General features: G+C 32.0%; 1 protein-coding gene across 2 annotated transcripts; it reads right to left on the bottom strand.

Annotated features, from left to right (window-relative positions):
• Window positions 1-5,064: 5,064 nt before the first annotated feature.
• Window positions 5,065-12,720, bottom strand: LOC137828125 (uncharacterized). Of its 2 annotated transcripts, none has more exons than XM_068634573.1 (5): window positions 12,465-12,720; window positions 11,862-11,974; window positions 10,839-11,097; window positions 10,338-10,434; window positions 5,065-5,531 (listed from the first exon to the last, which is right to left on the bottom strand). In XM_068634573.1, exons 3-5 carry the CDS (start codon window positions 11,016-11,018, stop codon window positions 5,275-5,277), a joined length of 534 nt encoding a protein of 177 aa, XP_068490674.1. In that variant the 5' UTR covers window positions 11,019-11,097; window positions 11,862-11,974; window positions 12,465-12,720; the 3' UTR covers window positions 5,065-5,274. The 2 variants fall into 2 exon arrangements, with proteins under 2 accessions (XP_068490674.1, XP_068490675.1); XM_068634574.1 differs by having other exon boundaries at window positions 11,862-12,006; window positions 12,465-12,717.
• Window positions 12,721-23,334: the final 10,614 nt, after the last annotated feature.

The following is a 23,334-nucleotide window of genomic DNA, read 5'->3' as shown; positions in this document are numbered from 1 at the left end:
ACCCACCAAACTATTTATTCAGATAAAAAAACATAGTTGAACAAAGAATTGTACTAATCCAACTTACAAATGAGGGATGAAAACCAAAGCGTGTCAAAACTAATAATAAAAATTTTCAACTCAAAGTGTCAAAAACTTTATGAATTTAAACTTTGCAAGCCACATTACTTCCTCTAACCTTTATAACATATTATATTTATCAACGGTAAAATTACATAATTTATTTATGAATATAAAGTAAAGTTAGAATTATGAATACAACTATAATTGTAAAAAAATATAATATATCTCTTCAACTAATGATTTTACATATTTTTATTAAAAAATAATCTTATAATAACAAAAGACTATAAACCAAATTATATAACACTTGATTAATTCTATTTACATTTTATATTAAATTAACTAAACTAAAATACATTTTTATATTTAATTCAAGTAATTTGTTAATAAAAAATAAAATCAAACAGAATCTCAAATACTTCTAATTCCAAAAGTGACGTCTAGTATAGTTGACTTAAATATGTTTTAATTCATTACCAGTAATTTTCCATCTTTATTTTAGAGATCTAAACTTCTCTTTTAATATGAAATTATGTAAAAAGGAGCAATAAAATAATAAATAATATTTTTTTAATATTACTTGTAATTTTAATATATTACAACTCAAACATATTTTAGTATTTTTATCTTTAGATATAAATTTCTTATTTATGATATAATAGAAAATTAATAAGCTGGCGTTTGCTGCAAAATTCTAACATAAGAAGTAATAAATGAAAAAAAATTTATAAATGTTTGATGAAACTATAATTATCTTTAATAAACGTATAATGTTAACAAGCAAATTATTGATTGAAAAACAAAATATGTGTATATATTTTATTTATATTAAATAATAAATATAATAGTCAATTAAGCTATATACTTAAAATATAATTATCTTAATTTTAAATTCTTTTAACACTTTATTTTATTAATTAATTAGTTTTAAAACTAATCATAATTAAAAATTAAAATATTAAAATTAAATTTAGAAACTAACGTATACTTTTAAGTAAACTAAAATCTTCTTTTCCAATCTAAAAAAACAATCATTAATAGTCATTTGTGGTTAATGATTAATTAGAAATACAAATGACAAGCTGGTGTGGGTGATACAGGTTGATTTGTAATCAGCTGAGAAAAAAAATTGTAAGATTGACGGCCTATTTTAACTCGCTAGCCTGTTTAAGCTCGCTCCACATAACTCATAGTCCACATGATTAAGTGTGTGCATAATCAACATATTTTAAAAGTTTAAAGATTTCTTTCATTCCTTCTTGTTGCAGTTTTATATTCTAAAAATTTCAAAATTATCTAATCCAATTTCTATAAAACTCATACCTTAGTTTTTCTATAATAAAATTTAAATATAATATTATTATATATGTATATTATTTTATATTTTTTTTTTAAATTAGAATAATAATCATGTGTTTACATGTATTACCTTAAACAATGTATATATTTAGTAAAATATTTTATTAGTATGATTGAAATTTAAATTTCATTGAAAATCAGAACATTTTATTACGCATGTGTCGTGAGAATTATACTGTCTAACCATTTATTTAATTCATCTAAATAAGAAAAAAAAACTAAATTAATAAAAAAAAGTAAATTTATTCAAAATTTATATCTAGAATCTTATTTTTCATTACTTTAAAAAAATATTTCTTATGCAGGCCGATTCATAAACCTGCGGTCAGCCCACATGTGGGACAGACCAATAAAATCAATCCACATTTTCTATGCGAGACAAGTCAATTCAATTCGCATTTTGTGGACCAAATACAAGACGTGTCTATGTGGAAGAAGCTGAACTCCATTGTCATTCCTACATGAGCAGAATACTTAAGCACGTCTCTATTACAAAAGAATATACACAAGACTAAAAATTTAAAGTTTAAATTTTATAAAAAATTATAGTTTTAAAAATATATATTTTTACTAAATAAAAATATTAATTACAATGAGAATCTTATAAAACTCCTGTATTAAAATAAAAAAAATTATAATTTTAAAAAAGAAGTGATATGTCATAATAAATCTATAAAAATAAATTATGATTTCATATAATTACTGGAATATGACTTAACAATTTTTTGAAGGATAAATATGAGAATTAAAAAAAAAATACATTCGTGAATTAATTTAGTTTTCAAGCTAAAACTTTATCAAAGATATCTGAAATCTCTAATACTTGGTATATTTTCATAATGATCACATCTTAACACATTACATAACAAAGTATTATATATAGATGTGTACTCCATAAGGTACTTGTAATGAATTAAAATAAAGATGTATAATAATATAAGCCAAAGACCATCATCATTTATTACTATCAAACTCACTGTCACTCCCGCAACCCTCTCCATAAACCATATTTTGATGCTAATATCTCTTTTCATATTCCTGTCCCCATTCTTAGCAACCCCTGCCCTGCTAATTTAGGTGAGCAAAGATAGTTGTTTGCCTTTCCACACAACTAACTTCTTCCTAATATATATTTATGATGATTTTCCTCCAAAAAAAACACCTTTTTCTCCTATAATTATCTCTAACTGTCAGATGTTTAAAGGATACTCCATAATATTATAGTTCAAAATCTCATAGAGAAAAGTTTACCTTAAGTCTAGAAGCTATCTCAAAACCCCTCAATGCACTTTTGACTACTAATATGTATTTTATGTTCGTCTTACACACAAATATTGTACCATTCGGATATTGCAACATGCTTATTTGGGTTTGATTATGTCTCACCTTAACACCATCATACATCTTCTTTCTATCGGTCTCTTTACCACACCGCAAGCCCTTCAGTTACTATAATAAATAGAAAAAAGGCATGTGCATCACCTTTCTAAGACCCTTTGAAGGAGAAAATTGAAGAGTAGGCGATCGATTAACTAGAATAAATATGGAGTAGCATACTAAACATTTTGTTTAGATCAAAATATGATAAATTGTTTAGATCTTGGTAAGGTAGAAGTTTCACTTTATCTCTTATTTCAAGATTCAATCCACTCATGAATCTAAATATGGTGTTATTTTCTTCCTTCCTAATCCCTTCCCTCATCCTATATAACTCCATTTTTTCCTTGTATTCTTCTATGCTTAGGCCTCATTGTAGGAGCCTTTTGGAGCTTCTCTATAAGCTTGCTACCGTAGTAGGAGGAGGGAGTATACCTTTTTTCTCATTGCACTCTAAGATCATTCCAATGTTAGATTGGAGGATCATTATGAAGATGCCTTTCTCATTCAAGGAAGGTCCACAAATACATGGTGTAGCCTTGAAAGCTTTCCGTATCTTAGGAACCTTTCTCTCTTCACTCACTTGATTACAAACAAAAAAATTGTTCTACCTTGATTTTCCAATCGTTAGGTTTCTATATCTTCCTGGCCATGAAAATGGGGAAGGTCTATCATATACTCTTTGATTTAGCTTCCCTTCTTGTTCTCCTAATTCATCTATGTGTAAACTTCCCTCATCTTAGAACTCACATATGGTGGTCACTTAGTAGAGTAGGTTTCACTCTTCTTTATTTGTGGTTTTAATTTTCTTCATCTTGATTGAGCATCCTAATATCTTTCCATAGAATAACAAATTTGAATTACTACAAATATAACTTAAGACAACAACATAAAATCGTGACTCAAAATATTAAACTTCTTGCCTAAAGTTTAGACAATGATTTTTCAATCATGATCTAGATGGACATGGTAATTTGTAATAGGCAATGATTTTTCAATCATGATGTAGATGGGCATGGTAATTTGTAATAGGCAATGATTTTTAGTAAGACAAGAATTTAAAAAGTATTTTTGTATTCATGACAATAACCATGATTTTACTTTCTTTCTATTTTTAAATGGTTTATACCATGACTATATATTTGTTGCCTTTGGGTTTAAGCCATATATATATGAAATTGTTGCTTTATATGAAATGCATTTTTCTTAATTTTACATAGATTGCTCATACAAAAGTTTAAGATGGAAACAATTTGTATATAATTGTTATTTATGTCTTCAACCACAACATTACGCAACTAAGACTACATAATTTTAATCGTGGAAAATACTTTAGAAAATATTAATAGACAAAATAAATATAATTGAATCATAATAAATAACATTCACACATATATTTCAATGTTATTTTTCAAACTACATAATCAAAATTAAAACTACAAAGTTAAGAAAACATGATGTCTAAAATTATTTATTTACTACATAAAAAATTTATTATTCAACATGATTGTCTTCAAGTTGTAAATAATACAATATATTCTACCAAATTTTCTAAACATATTATAAATTTTTTATGAAAGCTAGCTAACTCTAATTGAAACGAAATAAACTTAAAAAAATACCCAGATGTAACTATATAAAGCAAAGTGTTTTAATTAATCAAACAATATACCTTAATCAAATCTATTAGATAACCACATAGACAAATAACATCTCCCTTCGTTTCAAACACAAGATCATCCCATCCGTATGCCCAAAACACTAACAGGCATGAAAAGGACCACATGATTGAAATTCAAATATGATTACCTACATGTGTTTAAAAATAATTTGAAAACTCAATGATGAAACAAACTAACTTCTTCAACTTCATATACCCATTTCTCCAACATTACAAAAACAAAGCAATTGTAGGTGTAACTTGAAAATATTTTCCATTAGACAATTTTTAATCATAAACGTTAGTTAGAATATGAACTATTTTACTCGCAAGTGCTACTTTGGCTAGGTGATGAGGAGTTAGGTTGTGACCATAGCAGTGGCAGTGAGCTAGAAGGTCGTGCTGAGCTTACTGATCACGGTGAGCTTAAGGGTGGCGATATTGGAGAGCCTGAATGCAAAATTAATGTCAATTATTTATATAAGATTGCATTACCTATATTTAATTCTTTCCCTCTTGTATAAGAGTGTACACCAATACACATACACGCTTGCAAAGAATATTCAGTTCAACGTCAAGACTGAATACCATCCCTCCCAAAGACATTTAACACAATCGGATTAACCTCTCTCTCGTGTATATGTATATGTATATATAAAGTATCACATAAAATTGAATATCATGTTATGAAGTGTGCATTGCTCTTATGAACAGTAAGACTGAAAATATTTAGAGCATCCGAAGATTACCAAAATTGAATATCATCCTTCATAATGGCATTTAACCCAAAAGAGGGGCAAAAAGGCTTTTGTAGATCAGTCATCAGGAAAACCAAGGAAACTGTTTATATGCTTGGCCACTGGTGTAGCATCACCTGGAGAGTAAGGAAAGAGAGAACTTAAATCCATATGCGCTATAGTTTGCTGGAGTGTTTGAGGACTGGCACAATACAGATGTTTTCTATCAGCAAGTTCTTCAGCTAGTTCACTTTGATGATTATCCATCAAATCTTCATTTACAACCACGATTAAAGGTTTGGCCAGCCGCAAGGTCTCAAATATGCTACCCGACCCTGCATAAATTCGTAATGACAGTAATTTACCAAGCCCCAAACAATAAAAGCAACAAAAATAGAGGTTACCTAAACCTTGATAACACAACAAAAGTTACTTAAAGTTTCCTCTTATTATGCATTGTTGTCTCTTTTCATTTTTTATGGGAATGATGTTGTTCTCCCAGCTTAATCACAATACAACACCAAATTCATGTGTTCATTTTTATTATTTCTAAAAAATAGTTTGGTGAAAAGAATAACATTGCTAGTAACGGAATAAACATCAGTGCCAACATCTCACAAAATCCATTTTAAATAAGATAGACACTCATTAAATCCTTTATAAGTCGTGACTAATGAAGGAAATACTGATATAGAATAATATACAGTTGTTGTAGGCAGCACAATTTGGATTGGGATCTCGTTCACTAACAATGTTGGTGTTATCCATACAAGTCGGCAACCAATTACATTTCATGTGGCCACAGGGGAAGGAATAATAAAGCAAATGAATATAGATTATTCTTTGCTTCCTTAAACCGGTGTCACAATAACACCCAGCTTAAATTCAGAGTAGTTACAGTAAGCTACCAAGCCCCAAACAATAAAAACCAATACTTTTCTAAACCAAGTTGGTGCTTGAAACAGAACATATATTGGGGAAAGCTAACATCACATGGGTCCAAGGAATCAAGTAGGTTAGCCACTATTAATTAAGATGATGAGAATTGAGATCCAAGTGAATTAGGAAAGGATCCATTAATAATGGACTGGTGGTAATAATCAGTAAGAGCATGTCATAGAAAATAACTGATTACCTGTTAGAAGTTTTGAATTAAAAACTGCATAGCGGTAATTCATTAAAAAATCATTAGGAGTAATATCTGATAGAAAGGTGTGTATAAAGATAAGAGTACATAGACAATACTCTCCATGGAAGCGTTGTATCTACAATAACCACTGTATTGCCATAATGTGTAATTTGTGTTCATTATTATATTTTATTAGTTTATCAGTTGGTGCTATATCCTAGTCCTTGTTCAGAAAGCTGTCCAGGGATTCCAATATTGGCTAGGAAGGACACATCCCTATAAATAGAAGTTTGTCATGAAGATATACGAGAAAACAACAAGGAACAAACTTATGTGCATACGCTTGTATTCTTTCACTCTTCCAAAGTTTCTAAGTACTTCATGAGATCATCTTCTACACGACTTGTAAAAAGTGTGCTCATATTTGTAAATCTTTTATGTGTGTGAACTTAATCTCTAATAACAAGTGCTTGTATTTGATATTAACTCATTTGAGGGTGAAACCTTGTAAACAACATTTTATTATTACATAGCTTGGAGATGATTAGAGTATTTAGCCTGGAGAATGTTGTGCACTTGTGCTTAACCTCGGGAGGAATTTAGCGGATAATCTGAAGAGACGTTGTGTATTCATGTATGCCAAAAGTGGCAATGAAAGATTGTAAACAATTATTGTTCAATGAAACCTTTTACAATTTGCATTGGCAAATTAGACATAACCTAGGTTAAGAATGAGCTAGTATAAAAACAAAAATGATCATTGTCTCTATCTATTACTTGCATATTGCTTCTCTTGATCATCAATAAAACTTTCTAGAAAAGGTTTGGTGAACCTTTTAGAAAACCTATGACCCATTTAAGTGTCTAAGAGAACGTAATGCAAAAATCTTCAAAGAGAGACTTTTACGCCCTCCTTTCTAAAGCTAACACTCTTTTCGTTGATATGAAGGTCCTAAACAGATCTATATGGGTAATGGTCAAGGTTTGCCAATCCAATCTTCTGGTTCTTCCATTTTTTCTATTCCAAATAATCCTGATGTTTCTTTAGCTCTTCATCAATTAACTATTTTCCTGTTCCAAATAATCTAAATTAGTGTTTGTAAATTTGCTACAGAAAATTCTGTTTAATTTGAATTGCATGCTACTCATTGTTTAGTTAAATCTCTGATGAAGTTTTTGTTCAAGGAGATGTTGGGCAAGATGGTCTCTATGCCTTTCCCACCGACTTCAGCCTTATCCTCTTGCTAAATCTTGTTTTCTACTAATTCAGTAATCAATACTGACAATAACAACGATATTCAATCTATTTTGCATGCTATACTAGGGCATCTTAATGCTCATGTTTCAACCGTATACTATTCCATTTTCTAATAAAGTTGTTTCTTTTTTTATAGAGTTATATTGGCAAAGTTCACAGAACTCCTTATCTCGAATTGTTCACAATTATCATCTTGAACTTGTTTATATGGACTTATTAGATCCTTCTCCTATCGGTTATCTACAGATGGTTTTTTATATTATGCAACTTTTGTTGATGCTTTTTCCAAATTTACCTAGATTTATCTTAAGAAAATATCTTATTTCTTTACTATTTTTCACCAATTCAAGTCTATGAATGAACTTCAATTTCCACTTCCTTTAAAAAGCATTCAAATTGTTGGGATGGTGAGTTCAAATCTTTGCCTAAGATTCTTACATACACAGAAATTCAACACAAGATTATTTGTTCTCATAGTCATCATAGTTGTTGAAAGGAAACACAAACATGTTAATCTTGGTCTTACTTAGCCATGCTTCTCTTCCTCTAAAGATGTAGGATCACTTGTCAAGATTATTCGAATGTAGTTGTAAAAATCATAATATACATTAAGAATACCCCTAGCAAAGGCCTTATTTATGAAGATAAGGGACTACCCAAATTGTTGGATATCCCGATGTTGATTGGGCAGCTCGCCTAGTGATACACTCTAATTTAGGGTGGTGTTTATGTTCATGGTAATTTAATGCGTTGGAGAAGTAATGATGGAAATGCGGCAAGAATAAAGAAGTCGCAGTGTTAGAGACTTGATCAAAAGCTTGCTAGGAGTTTGGCCTATTTAAATTTGTTCAGGCCTCCAATCAATCTTTTGGACCCAGGTTCAACTCGAAGAGATCACTCTAGAGATTTCAGATCATCAAGATTATAAGACCTCTATTTGTAAATAATTGTATAAAATAGATTAGGATTTCATGGGCAATGTATTACGCCAGAATAATGTTGGACCTTGTATTTTGGGCCAAGTAGTATAGGATTTTGGGCCTGGACCTTGTAGCCAAAGCCATTTAGGACATCTACCTATGAAGCTTGCTAGACTCCAAGTGGGCGCCACATAAGGCTTACGTAGGCACCACATGTCCACCTCTCATTGGAGAGTATTTGCACCACATGTGAGGCTTAAGAAGGCGCCACATAGCTTGTTCTCAAAGTCTCTTTTGCCACTTGTCCACATCTGATGAGAGAGTATTTTGAAGCTTGGGCTGCAAGCTATCCTTGCCATATGTCATTGCATGAATGGAGAGTATTATGAAGCTTGCTCCAAGTTACTGCTGCCACATGTCACTGTGTGAGTTGAGAGGATTTTAGAAGCTTGTGGCACAAGGTTAGGTGTCTAAAGCACTATAAGTAATTGGAAGTTTTGGAATGAGTACTGAATTGATGTCAAAATGACTCTTCAACTTGTTCTTGAAAGTTCTCTCTAGAGTAGTCTCCTTGCAAGACACTTCTAGATTTCCTCCTAAGTGTTGACCTAACTAACCTCACTACGAACTCAAACTCCAAATTCCATCTCTCACAATGACATAAATCTACACTTCATACATGAATTCCGCTGCCTCCAAATATCATTCAAAATTATTCAAATTCAAAAACAAAGTGAAGAAGAACAAGGCACATGGAGTTGGACTAGAATTCCATCAAGTAAGAAACAATGTTGTGGCAATATCAAGTGAAAAAGCAAAATATAGGTCACCTTTGAGCTCATAAGGCTAAAGGAACTTCTCAAAGTGCTTAAATTTGAAGAAAATTCTCAAATGCACCTTATATGTGACAACCAAGTAGCATTACACATTACCTATAATCTTGTCTTTCATGAAAGAACAAAAAGTACTGTAGTAGGCTGTCATTCATTTTCATAAGAGAAAAGGTGGACACTGGAGATATCACTACTAGATTTGTCTAAGTCTAAAGAACAGTTAGCAACCAAATCTCTAAGAGGACCAACCAAGGATCAATCACATTAGCAACAAGCTGAGCATATACGATTTTACATGCACCACCTCAAGGGGGAGTGATATCCTTACAAAAATAAGGAATATATCTTTATAATTATAGATACCAAGATCATGTTCTTATCATATATTTATAATCACAAATATTAAGATCATATCGTTAGTATTATAGGATCATATCTTAATAATTAGATGATACCAACTCTCCTCTATTTATTGTATCAATTTCTCTTTCTCAATACAAATAAACCACCCTTGTTGTTGCAGAAACACATAGTATCGTCTCAATGCTTCTCTTTTTCTTTTTAAATTAAAAGAAGTAAACAGTTCTTGAGTATTTAGCTAACCCTACATCTTAAGGACGCGATGAGTCTTTTTGTTGAGGAAGTTGTTAGATACAGCCCCCCAAATTGGGGAAGCTTACACCAGATGAGCAGACAAACACTAGATACCATTTCTAAACAGTCATACCCAGAGTTGGACGAGGGTATGCTATAAAAGTTTTTTTTTTTCTTTGTGGATTTGATCCCTATATTCTGAATTGGTATCCATCAATTTGTTAGGTTCTCAAATATTAACCAAACACCATTAGCACAAAAGCATTCGTCCTGAAAGCTAATTAATCCACATGGATAGGATAGCAGAATACAAAATTAGCCACCAAGACCAAATATATGATAACCTACCAATATAGACTAAACAATACAAAAAAAAGCATGCAATAGACAAGTTGTAACTAACATACCTGCGTGGCTAATGACAAGAGAAGCTGATCTGAGATAAACTGCAATACTGGATGAAAAAGTGAAGTAGTCTACAGCCAAAGAACCATTTCCTTCAGACTACAATTAAAAAAGAAAAGGTTAATAATAACAACGAAAAAACTTAGTAAAACGAGGCTATAGAAAAAGAGAATAATAAAATCTACAAATTGTTATCTCCCTCCATTTTTGCAGTTAGTAAAACTTCATTGCATACAGTTACTGGATGTCAGTTTGCTTAAAGTTTTTATTGAGTTTGTTACAGATATCCATACATATTTATCTGATAACCAAAGCAATGTAAACCTTTCTTTCAAGCAAATTGATTTTATAATTTAATTATTACAACATAAATTGATTTTATAATTTTACAAGCCCACATCAACACAAATTGATTTTATAATTTAATTATTACAAAAGAAATTCTCAACCAAAAAGTATCTTATGAGAAAGCAGAGGGAAAGAAATAAGAAAGGGGAAAGTACCTTGGAAGGAATATATGATCCTCGGCCCATTTGAATAAGAAGGTGGGTGTATCCTTTAGCAAACAAGGCTTGTTTAATGATGTTGGAATCCACGGCTCTCACAAGAGCATCGAAACAGGTCGTCCCTACAGTCACAAAAACCACTCTCTTTTCCTTATCACTAACTTCATCGTTACCCATTTAGCTACACCCACTCGTTTCAATTCAGTTCAATTATAGTCCTCCCTCCGGTGTATTGACATCAGAAGCAACAGCTAGCCTTCAAGAGAATTGATTACATCATTAAATAGAACATGCCAATGAACAAAAACTATCATGTAAAAGCTGAGAAACTACCCTTCTGGTCATTGTGCATGACATTGGAGTTGGAAAAAAGAAATAGATTTGCCTTTCTTCTAGGTTGAGCAGTCCAGTGGCTTGGGAAAACTGGGCTTAGGTCTTGTTGAATTTAATATTTTATATTGAAATATATTTAAATTACTAATATTAATTATTAGTATTAATAATGCTCCAGTTTTCTTAAAATTCTTATTATTCACTAATTTAATAGTTTATATTGAAGTTAATTTTATATTGACATTAATTTTTTTTTAAATCAAAAGGAAAAGGATTTGTGGAAGTCAAGAGGTAAATCTCAATGAAAGAATTTGTGAAATGCTGGAAATACTAGAAGTCAAGACCTAGGAGGTCATACTTGAAATAATGTAAAAACAACCATTTGAACTACAGATATGTACTGGAAAACAATTACACAAAACATTACTTATGTACCAATTTCTATGACAGAATCTCATCAAGGTGCAGAGATATAATGTGATAAGGTTAGAAAAAGTGTTGTTGTAGTAGATAACACATGCATGACATAAAGTGAATATTCCACATGTAAATAATATGTGGGTTGTATATTTCTAATTTTTAGTCTTTTAAAGTATAATTGGCTCAAATAAATTTTAGTAGAAAAGCAAATACCAGAAAGTTTTGCCAGTTACTATCAAAACTGTATATTAATTAAAAAAGACTAACCCTTAATTTTCTTGCCGAAGTTCCTCTTGCTCTTGTATCTCTCAGTTCTCACCTTCTCTTCCTCTGGGCTATAAGGACTGCTCCTACTAATTTCTTTTATAATCAAGCAACAACTGCATGCCAAGTCCACTGTTCAGTGTTCGCACTACTCAAACAAACAGAACCAAAAGATCACACCAAAGATAACCATACATAAATAACAACAACTATCACTAACTAATTCAGAATAAAATCATTACAAGCTTAGAAAGCAAAATAAATTCCCTTTTTTGGATATATTATTCTCTCCCATTAAGGTGCTTGATCGTCATATCAACATCTCATCAACAATATAAAAACGGAAATTAAACCACTGATTTAAGTAATTAACTGGATCATCATCAGCAAGAACAACATCATGATCATTAACCTAACACAGTATTTGGCCTAAGATCAGTAACCTAACACAACATCATGAGCAGGAAGGTAGGCTCGCTGTGAACTCGGTGAGCTCGGCCAAACTCGCGAGCTTGCAATCGAGTTGGCGAGTCCAGAGGCGTTTTCTTTTCAACCCAAAACGACGCCATTGATCGTCGATTCTTGTGTGGAAATAAAAAAACTCACCGCGATTAGGTTCATCCTTCTCCCCCACCTCGCGAATTAGGGTTCGCTGTTCCGGCCTCTATTCGCCGCGCCGTGCCGTTCTCTTCTCCGGTCACGCCAAACTCATCGCCGTTTCACTGCGTAGTAGTGCGTCGTGCTCTCTGGTCGCGGTTCTCTCCGGCTCGAGGTTCTGATCTGCTCCGTGGTGTTCTGATTCTCTCTACTGGCGGTTATGTAAATCGTCTTTTTGTTAATTTTAACTGCTCTTCTCTTCGCCTGGTATTTTTCAATTATGTTTTTTAATTATAGAAAATTTAATAATTATATAATATGTTTTTTTTAATTTTGTAATTATAAATGGAAATTAGGCAGAAATTAAAGGTATGCATGGGAAAGAATCAAACTCAAAGTGAGAACAATCCAATTATATCTTATCTTAATTGTATTATAATATTTGCATTAACTTATTAATTTAATATTTTAGACTTATTTTACTTAATTATGTTATTAAAATATTGAATTAATATGTTATTTGATATTAATTGTTTACTTGGTTTGAAATAAGCTCCTACAAGTTTATAAGTTGAGTTAAAGGAGTTCTCATATTCGCCTAATCAATAGAACCGGAATTCCAAAACCATTCTTATGCCTTGCTTGTAGTATTTTTTGGGTTCAAAAGTGAATGCAAGCTTGGTGACTAAACAACTTAGGTAGGTCAAGCGAGTAACTAAATCAACGCTTAATACATGGTGTCTTTGAAGCTATTAAAGAAGCATGTAAATTAAAAAAGAAAAAAAGACTATTGGTTGTACATGATTCTAGTAGTAATGAGCATGCTATTAACAAAAAAGAAATTATTTAACCTGTTATGCAATTTTTATTTTATTTTAACCTTTTACAAAAATTTCATACATATATTGTATGCATTAAATCGAGAAATTAATGGTGTGTTTGGACTCAGGAGATGATTTGAGGAAGTAGATTTTAAGTGATTTGAGAAGAAAGTATGAAGAAAATAAAGTTGTTTGGATTTGAGTATATTAGAATGGATTTTGTGAGTGATGTGATAGTTGTGAAAAATAAATTAATTTTTTTAAAAGGTATAAAATATAAATTTACAAATTTATCCAAATCTTTAAAAATATTTGAATAATAATAATAAAACAAAACTAATTTATTTATTTCTATCTTTTTTATAATTAATATTATTATTATTATATAAATTTATTTTCTATGTAAAAAAATATTTTTTTTTTATTTTTTTAATTATTTTTATTAATGATATTATTAAATATTTGATTCAAATAAAATTATTATTATTTAATTATTTTAACAAATTAAAGGGTAATTACGTAATTTGTAATATAAAGTTGGGTTTCTCGTGCGTTTGTTCGCAATTTTGAGCTAAAGAGCGAAGAAGGTTTTTTAAAAAATTTCAATTTTCTACACTTCCTTTTCTTCTCAAATTGCTAGATACAAACAAGAGTAATTCTCGTCAATCCGTCCGGGTGAACAATAATCACCCGAAAACAAACGAAGCCTAAAAGACTAGTAAAAGGACAATGTCAACATACATCAAAAGAAGGAACAATTGTCAAGCAATGTGTGGAGATACCAAAGTTAGAAACTAGAGGTATTTTGAACTATAAACTCAATTGAGGAAAGCTAATAATTTGTTTAGATTTGTTGAACAAGGTGACTTTGATGATTTCCATCAAGTAGATTTTGAGTTATAATTTTGTATCTAGTTAGTTCATATGATTTGAAATCTCTTTTAAAAATGATTTGTTTTCTTTTGTCTTTTCTATTAAGTAAAATCAATAAGTTATTTCGATAAATGAATTGGTTTTTTTATGTTGTGATTTTAACAAAAAATGAAATCAAACATTTGTTTTAAAAATTAATTAAGTAATTTTTAACATAATGTTATGATTTTCAAACCGTTTTTTAAATGCTTTAAAGAGATCGAGAGATTAAATAATACATTTTTCAAGAGAAAAAAAATCAAAGAGCTTGTAGAATCACTTATACCTTGGATCATTGCTACTGTGTGAAATAAGATTTTGGGTTATTCTTTTCTACGGTTCTTCATTGTGTAAAGCCCAAATGTATTATAAATTCATTCTTTTATATTGTATTGTGTTGTAAATAGTTTCAGATAGTATTTATGAAATTTGTGTTTTTGTTGAGAGTATTGTGTTCTTGAAGGGTTCAAGATCAATAGTCTTGGTTGTTTTGTAATTTGGTTTTGATTACATTAGTGAATTCTGAGTTCTGTGCTGAGAACTAGATGTAACTTTTGGTTAGGAGTGGACCAATATAATTCCTTTGTGTGAATTCTGTCTTCCTTATTCTAATAATCTGTGATATATTTTATTACTCGTGTTGTGCGCATAACACAATCAATTGATTTATAAAAAACAAGAGGTTTAAATTTTGATTACATAACTCTTGATCTTTTAATAACCAGTTGAACATGTTAATCAATTGGTTAATTTAATTAAAAGTTTTCAATCTAACATAGTATTTGTGAAAACAATTCACTCCCCTTGTTTCAAGTCATATATTCTAACAATATTGTATTGATTAGATCGAAAAACTAAAAGACTAGAAACAAAGGCAATGTCAACATACATAAAAAGAATGAACAATTGCCAAGCAATGTGTGGAGATACCAAAGTTAGAAACCAAAGATATTTTAAACTATAAACACATTTGAGAAAAGCTAATGATTTGTTTGGATTTGAAGATGAATTTTGAGAAAGAAGAAAAAGATGACTTTAAGGGAGAAATAAGTAGAAAATGAGATTGTTTGAATTAAGGGGAAAATAGTGAAAAGTGAAGAAAAATGAAAATAGAGTTAAGTTTGTGTGTTACATGATAGGTATGATTGATAAATAATTTTTGTAATCGATAAAAAAAGTGAGATTACAATTTTATCCTTATCATTAAAATTAATTGAAAATAAAACATGGTGTACTTTTTATAAGGTTAGAGTTAGGATTAAGATTAGGGTTAATGTTAAGTGTTAAAAGATTACGGATTAATATACTTAAATTTTCAGTAACAATTTTTTACATGAAATCACTTTAAAAAATAATTAGAAAAATTAAAGCAATCATTTATAAATTTGAAATAAAAATGAGTAATGAAAATAATAATTACAAATTTGATTCGTTAATACAAAAAGTAATTCTATTTACTACTTTTCCAGTTTACATTTTAGTTTAATAAAAATAACAAGAAACAATCTATTCAAAACAAAATAAAAGAATAATTACTATTAAGGTTTTTATATTTTTTTTTATATAAATAATTACCACTTTAAAAATTAAATGTAAAACTAAATATAAAAATATTATTAAATATAATTTAAATTTGTTACTTTTTATAAGTTATTTATCATAAAAACAATAAATATATAATTCATTTATCTGTTTATAAACTTTTATACACGTAGTATTAGTACATAAATCGTACCAATTCACCACTTTCTTCCACTTCCTTTGGCTTTTCATTCTTCCCCACCATCAATGTTGCAATTGCGCACATTGCCACAATCACTCTCATTGTCACCCACATGACCATTCTCCCCATCTCCTCGAATCACGAACTCTTGTAATGGGGGCGTTCAATGTGTTGAGTTCATCCTAGTAGAACACCAGGCATAATTTGTGGAAGTCATCGTTGTCGTTAGCTGCCAACGGTTTCGCGAACATGGGTAATCACAGATCCACTTCTTCGATTAGCCTCGTGTAGTGAATTGTTAATAATCAATTACCCCTTACAAAAAAAATCCCATAATCGATTACTCATCTTCCGTAATCGATTATCCTTCATAAAAGAATGTCATAATCCATTATCTTCTCCTCCAAAAACGATTATTCCATATCAAAATTTACCTTTTCACCTATCTGTAACCCAACTTCAACGGTGTTGCTCCTCCACTAACAACCACGACATGACCTCAACAACCACCATAGTCACCCACGAATGTGAACTGAACAACACAAAACCACCTCTACCAAACTCTGGACCACCATTATCATTGCATGCATGGAAGAGAATCTTTGCACCATGAGTAGAGAAAGGCACGCGGAGCTACAATGCACAAAAATAAAGCAAGGACATTTTGTGTTAGAATGAGTAATTACACAAGCACAATGCCCAAAAAAAACAACCCAATTGGATGAAAGATTTTATATTGGGTTAAGCCCATGTCTTTTTGTTCTGCCATTTTATTTAGTATGTTGTTTTTGAGTTTCAACTGTTGCTTTAATTTTAAGAATTGTAAGGTTCATGGCCCTTAAGTCTGTATATAAGGACTAAGCAATATGAATGAAGGCAGAAGTTTGTTGTGATAACCCTAGTTTTAGTATAGCAGTAGCAAAGGTCTATCATTGGTGCTTTCATTGTTATGGCTCCCAAACTATCATCCAAGGACAAGGAAGAGGTTATCCACACCATCCAAGCTCAACTCACCATAATTCAAAACCAATTGGAGGACACCTCTAGCAAACAGTCTACCCTAGAGGCAAAGAATGACAACCTCCACTCCCATGTCACATCACTGCTGGATCAAGTCACCCTCCTCACGCACCCTGAAAATCCAAATCTTCCGCATCACCACCAAACAAGTCCTCTATCATCTCATTCTCACTCCCACCAGCAACAACCCCATTCTCTACGTTCACTGGCACTTACCCTACCTTTTTTGAAGGTACCAATCCTCTGGGCTGGCTCTTTTAGGCATATCAATATTTTTCATTTTATCAAATTCCCCTAGACCAGCGTTTGCCCATGGTGGGATTCCACATGTAGGGAGATGCTCTCTCCTGGTTTAAATGGCTGCACAACAACAACCTCCTCACAGATTGGCACTCATTCACAATGGCATTGGAGCTCCGTTTTGGCCCATCAACATATATCAATCACCAAGTTGAGTTATTCAAACTCCAGCAAACCTCCACAGTCACAAAATACCAAGGCAGGTTTGAACGTTTATGCAACTGTGTGTTGGGTCTCACTCCCGAGACTATACTTAATTGCTTCATTTCTGGTTTGAGTATTGACATTCACAGAGAGCTCACTATATTAAATCCTTACTCTATAGCCCAAGCCATAGGACTAGCCAAGTTTATTGAAGACAAACTGAGAGATTCCAAACCTAAACAACACCGTTTTACCCCACCACCATACCACACTGCCACTAATTCTTCATTCACAAACACTAGACCTAATACCCTTACCCCACCATCAACTCAAATACCCATCAAACGTCTCTCATCTTCCCAAATGCAAGAACGACGTGCCCTAGGTTTATGTTACAATTGTGATGAAAAGTTCTTTCATGGCCATAAGTGTACTACATCTCGTTTTTTACCCACCGAGCATTCCGTCCCATCTCCGAATACACTACTCCCCTCCATTTTCACATCTCTCCACAAGCCATCTCAGGGACCATTTCCCCAAAAACCCTCAAATTCATAGGTTTAATCCACAACCTTCCAGTCACCGTTCTTATTGATTCAGGCAGTTCGCACAACATCCTTCAACCACGTATCGCCCACCATTTACACCTAGCCATATCTCCTAGCCCGCCACTATCTGTTATGGTTGGTAATGGGGCTTTCATCCAGTGCCAAGGACTTTGCCCATCAGTGGATATCTCACTCCAACACTCCACCTTTACTATCCCTTTTTACCTTTTTCCCATTGAAGGTGCGAATGTTGTCCTTGGCATAGATTGGTTAAGTACACTAGGATCCATCCAAGCAGATTTCTCAATCCCCAACATAGATTTCACACACAACAATCAACAAATTACCCTCCAAGCCTCCACCTCACCCACCCCATCAGCTACCACTTACCACCAATTTTGTCACTATCTATCAAATAACTCTATTGCATCCCTTCACCTCTTATCGGTGGAAAACCAGCCAAGCTCATCCACAAACACAACCATTGCTCACCCCTCATCTCCGTTAGACAATCTACCCTCACCCATTCAATCCCTCCTTCAGAAATACCACACTATCTTTCAAAAACCTCACGGGCTACCCCAACATAGGCCACATGACCACCATATCCCGTTGCTACCTGACACCTCACCCATCAAGGTAAAACCCTACCTTCTATCATTATGATATTTTCACTTGAACACACGTGGCTTTCCTCTTCTTTCTCAAAGCAAGGGTCCCAAATTTGCATTCCATGTTTTTCCCCGTCTGTATTTCATGGCAAACCACTTGATCCAAACAAGAATGAATCCCGCAAATCAGTCCTTGTGAATAGGATATCACCTAAAGCACACACAATGTAAATCTTAGTATATGAACTATTTTAATTGAAGGATACAAGTTCTACTTTGGCTATTTTATAAGGAGTTAGGTTGTGAGTATAGTGGTGACAACAAGCATGGTTAGTAATGAGCTAGTTGGTCATGCCAAGCTTGTTGGTCACAGCGAGCTGAGGAGTGGCGATATTGGACAGACTAAATGCAAAAACAAGTTTTGAGGCACGCGATTATGCAACAATTAGAAGCAGAATTTGGTGTGTACGATTCGAAGCACGAGTTGTAGTGAGTGAGTGACTTAGAGCGTTAGGGTGAGGGATTTCCTAAGGAAAGTTAAAGAATGAGAGCACAAAAATTAAAGAAAGGAAAGAGCAAGAGAATGGATGGACATGAATGACAAGATTGGGCACGGGGAGAAAGGGTAATAAGGCTTTGAGGCAATGGAGGAGTGAGAGCACAAGGGATTCCAATTTATGGAGAAGGGGCAAAGACGCGAGGTTGATTAACAATGGAGTTGGAGCACGAGAGCTTTTAAGTTTGCGGACCAATATAAAACTAAAAAAATATTTTTTATACAAATGGATAGAATTTTGTATACAATAATATTAAAAAAGTAATAAAATCAAAGGGGCGGTTAAATTGTGATTTGAATAATTTCAACAATGTTTTTTATAAATTAATTATTTGATTAATAATTCTTAGTCCATAATTTTTATTTGTGACATTTGATATGTGTTATATGAGACACATTTGACTAACTCAAATAAATCATTTGTCTGTGCTATTTTCTTATTTCTGACTAAAGATCATGTTAAGATACATAAGTGAATGTTACATGTTTAAGACACAATATTTAAATTCACTTTAACATATTTTATGTGATGAAGACTAAAAACACTTTTATCTAAAAAACAAATATGATCAAACAAACATATTCAAAAGGCTTATTTTATGGTTCATTCTTCTAACTCAGAAAGGTCTCGTCGGACGCAGATTTTACAACTCAACTAAATCATTTGAATAACATATATACATGTTTACTTTCACAAGTGATTATATTATAATTTTAGCATCTGACCAAACAGTGCAAGTGTAGAGCAAAAACCTAGTTTTAAAATTTCAATGAAGCAGGTTAGTAAGTACTCATGTGTTAGCTCTTTGTTTTGGATTACTGCAAATAATGATAAGATGAAGTATAAAAAAAAGGGAGATGAGAGAGATAAACTACACATGGTAATTTATACGAATTCATCTGTCGCAATAGACAACATCAGTTCTTGATCACACTAGTCAAATTCAACTAAGCAGACTAATGTTGTGAAGGACCCGTTGAGTATTTTTTGGACTCATAGCCACTCATGTCTAACCCCTGAGTATTATTGACGCAAGTCACTCCTGACTTAGTTGAGTATTCTTTGCTCAAACCACTCTTAGCTAAACCTGAGTATTCTTTGTACCTAGTTACTCCTTCCTAGTTGAGTGTTCTTTCAGATCACGACCACTCTTGGCTGACCCCATCGAAGAGTATTATTTACTTAAGCCACTTTGGGATGAACCTGAGTTTTCTTTGTCAAACAGTCACTCCTGGCTAAGATCTTGAGGTTTTGTGTTTAAATGATCTAATGATAATTTGATATGAGGATGATGGATGATTGTGTTTGATGGCGAATACAATGTTTAAGCATTATATCTTAGTTGAAATAATCTCCCAAGTAGTTGGATAAATACTCTAAATGTTTTCATTTGGTTTATTTAGATCCTTCAGAATAATGCAATGAGACCAATAAGGAACATCTTCCATTGGACCATTCACTGAACATAACATTAAAAAGGGTTCATGACAATCTTAACGATTGTGGAACACTTAACATTACTTAAACCAACTTATAACATACTTAACCTTATTTCATAAATAATTCAACTGCATATTTTGCCATCATCATCATTGATGTAATCAATCACAACTCTCCTAGCCAACATGTCACAATAAAAATTGTTTAACCAAACACTCTACTACCACTCACGCAATTCCTACTCTCATTGTTATCTCAATGAACTCATTCCCAATCAGAATGACAATTTAACAACTACCACAACACATGCAACTATATTCCACCAACCTTTCATCTTGCTAGGAATAATCGTTTCACATACACAGTGATGTGAGTTGATTTTAGAATTGCACATTTTATGGGTTGCACTTTGTTTATGAGTCTTTTTTTGTTTTAAGCAGAATATGGTGAAAAATCCAGAGAAGATTCCCACTGAACATGAACTTAACCAAGTGGTTAAGTAAGTGTGAAGGTTCACTTCTAGAGGACTAAAAGAAAACACAATTATATGGCGATTTAAATGATGATGGGCGGAAATGAAGAACATAAAAGATGAAAGGAAGAAGGCTAAAAATCAAATAGTAAAGAGCAATACAAGAACATGAAAGAAATGGAAAATGGCGCAAAGGAGAAATTAAAAGATGAAAAGGAAAGAGATGCTTATGATGAAGAAAGTCTGGTCACGCCACTTGGAGGGGAAAGATAATCCAAGATGAGTGGTGAAGAGCCGCCACTTGAGGTGTTGTGCACTCGAGATAAGACCCGAAAATACTAGGAGACTTAGCTCCCTAAACACTCTTGTAGAGTTTTTTTTATATTAAAAAATTCAATGTGTGAAATACATGAGGCAAGTCACTCTATTCAATGTCGCAGAAACAATCGGTTGTTTATACCAGTTGAAAAAGCACAAATTGAAATTAAAGAGTTTAAGGGAGAGAGAGATTGCACACAGTTTATACTGGTTCACTCTTAAACTAAGAGCTACATCCAGTTTCCCATAAACCACTGGGGAATCCACTAAGTAACCAAACCTAGATTACTTACACACACCACCAAAGAAGTGACCTTGATCCCCTCAAGAAACACATTTCCTTTGGCTCAGCACATACACCACCAAGAATGTTGATTTTGACAACCTCAAGAGCACACAACACTTATTGGCCTATCACACTAGAGTTTACACAAAGTACAAAAGGATTACACTTGTTACAGAATGAACTGAAATCAATACAAATGAAATCGTATTCCACTCTCTCTTGATCAAAGCAAGCTCAAAGCAATCTTTAACTTCTTGAAAGCTAAATCAGTGAAAAACTCAAATCTATTTTTCTATGATTAAATCTCAGTTGTTGTTTGTTACAAAAGATGAACAAACTCTTTATAGCTTTCAAAGAATGGTCAAAGCATTTAAAACAGGAGCGTATACAGTTACAAAATCATTTAAAGCTCAGTCAACACACAAAACAATTTTCTGTTATGATTTGAAATCAAACAATCGGTTGAATGTGCGAATCAATCGGTTGTTTTGGTTTGACAGCAAGTCAACCACAAAAAACAGTTTCCAACCTTTCTCAAAACACCAAAGAGTAAAACAATCGGTTGTTTCGACAAAACAACAGGTTGTTTTTCACTTAGTTTGAAAACACTTTCAATTCAAAAGGTTTGAAAATACTTTAGCTTTGGATTCAATCAAGAGTGGATTTACACAATATAATCTACCCCAGATCCTATTCTAAAGCATCTTAGCAACAACAAGCACATCCAGCCTTCCATCAAACTCAAAGGATTTGAATTCTTCAAAGCTTGAACACACTTGATTCAACAGATAACAAGACTTCAAGTGAAAGAGGTCAAAGCTCTTATCACTTGCTCAAAGAATCCCCAACAAAACCTTAAGGCACTGTTTGTTTCTGGGTGTGATTAAGGAGGAGGGAGGGGCGAGCATGTGGAGTTCATGTTTGGATCTGTTTATTTGAAGGCGTGGGCGCGGATGAGAGATCGGAGTGGGAAGTTTTTCTCCTCCCCACAAAAGTGAGAAGATTTGGGAGGATTACAAGTGGCAAAGACCATACGAATAGCATTTTACTTTCGTACCCTTTAAAAAACTTTGTGCACATGTGAATGAGTTTACACTGTGGTGCATTTCTGAGTCAATGACTTTTCTTTTCATTAGACTGTTCAATGCTATTAATTGCAGATTCTCTTCATCACATTCCTTCTTCTTCTTTACAGTGCTCTTTCACCTTCAAGTAAGTTTTTAATTTTTTTGTTCTAAATATATTTACAGTTTTTTTTATTATGTGTGGTTACTGTTTTACTTTTTAAAAATATATTGACATTTATTTTCTATATATTTACTGTTATTATTTTTAATAAATATATTTATATTTTTTTATGTGTTTATTGTTTAGTTTATTTTCTTGTTTACCGTTTTTTATTAATATAGTTATTTTTCATTATTATGTAGTTATGGTTTTTTATTTTTATGAATGTATTTATTTTTCTTTATTATTATGTGTTTATTGATTTTACAGTTTTTATTATTATGTTTACTGTGTAGTTTTTTATTTTATGATTTTACTGTTTTTATTTTTTTATATTCTTGGGTGTTTAATTTTTTAAAATTTTTTATTATTACGTTTTTTTTATGTGTTTATTATTTATAATTTTAATAATTTTTTTACAGATTTTTTTTAGCTATTTACTGTTTTGTTTATTTTTTATGTATTTATCATTTTTAATTTTTACAAATGTATTTAATTTT

Source organism: Phaseolus vulgaris, chromosome 7 (assembly GCF_000499845.2).
Source record: "Phaseolus vulgaris cultivar G19833 chromosome 7, P. vulgaris v2.0, whole genome shotgun sequence".
Classification (NCBI taxonomy): domain Eukaryota; kingdom Viridiplantae; phylum Streptophyta; class Magnoliopsida; order Fabales; family Fabaceae; genus Phaseolus; species Phaseolus vulgaris.
The sequence above is the reverse complement of the archived record's forward strand: the minus strand, read 5'-3'. Positions and strand labels throughout refer to the sequence as shown.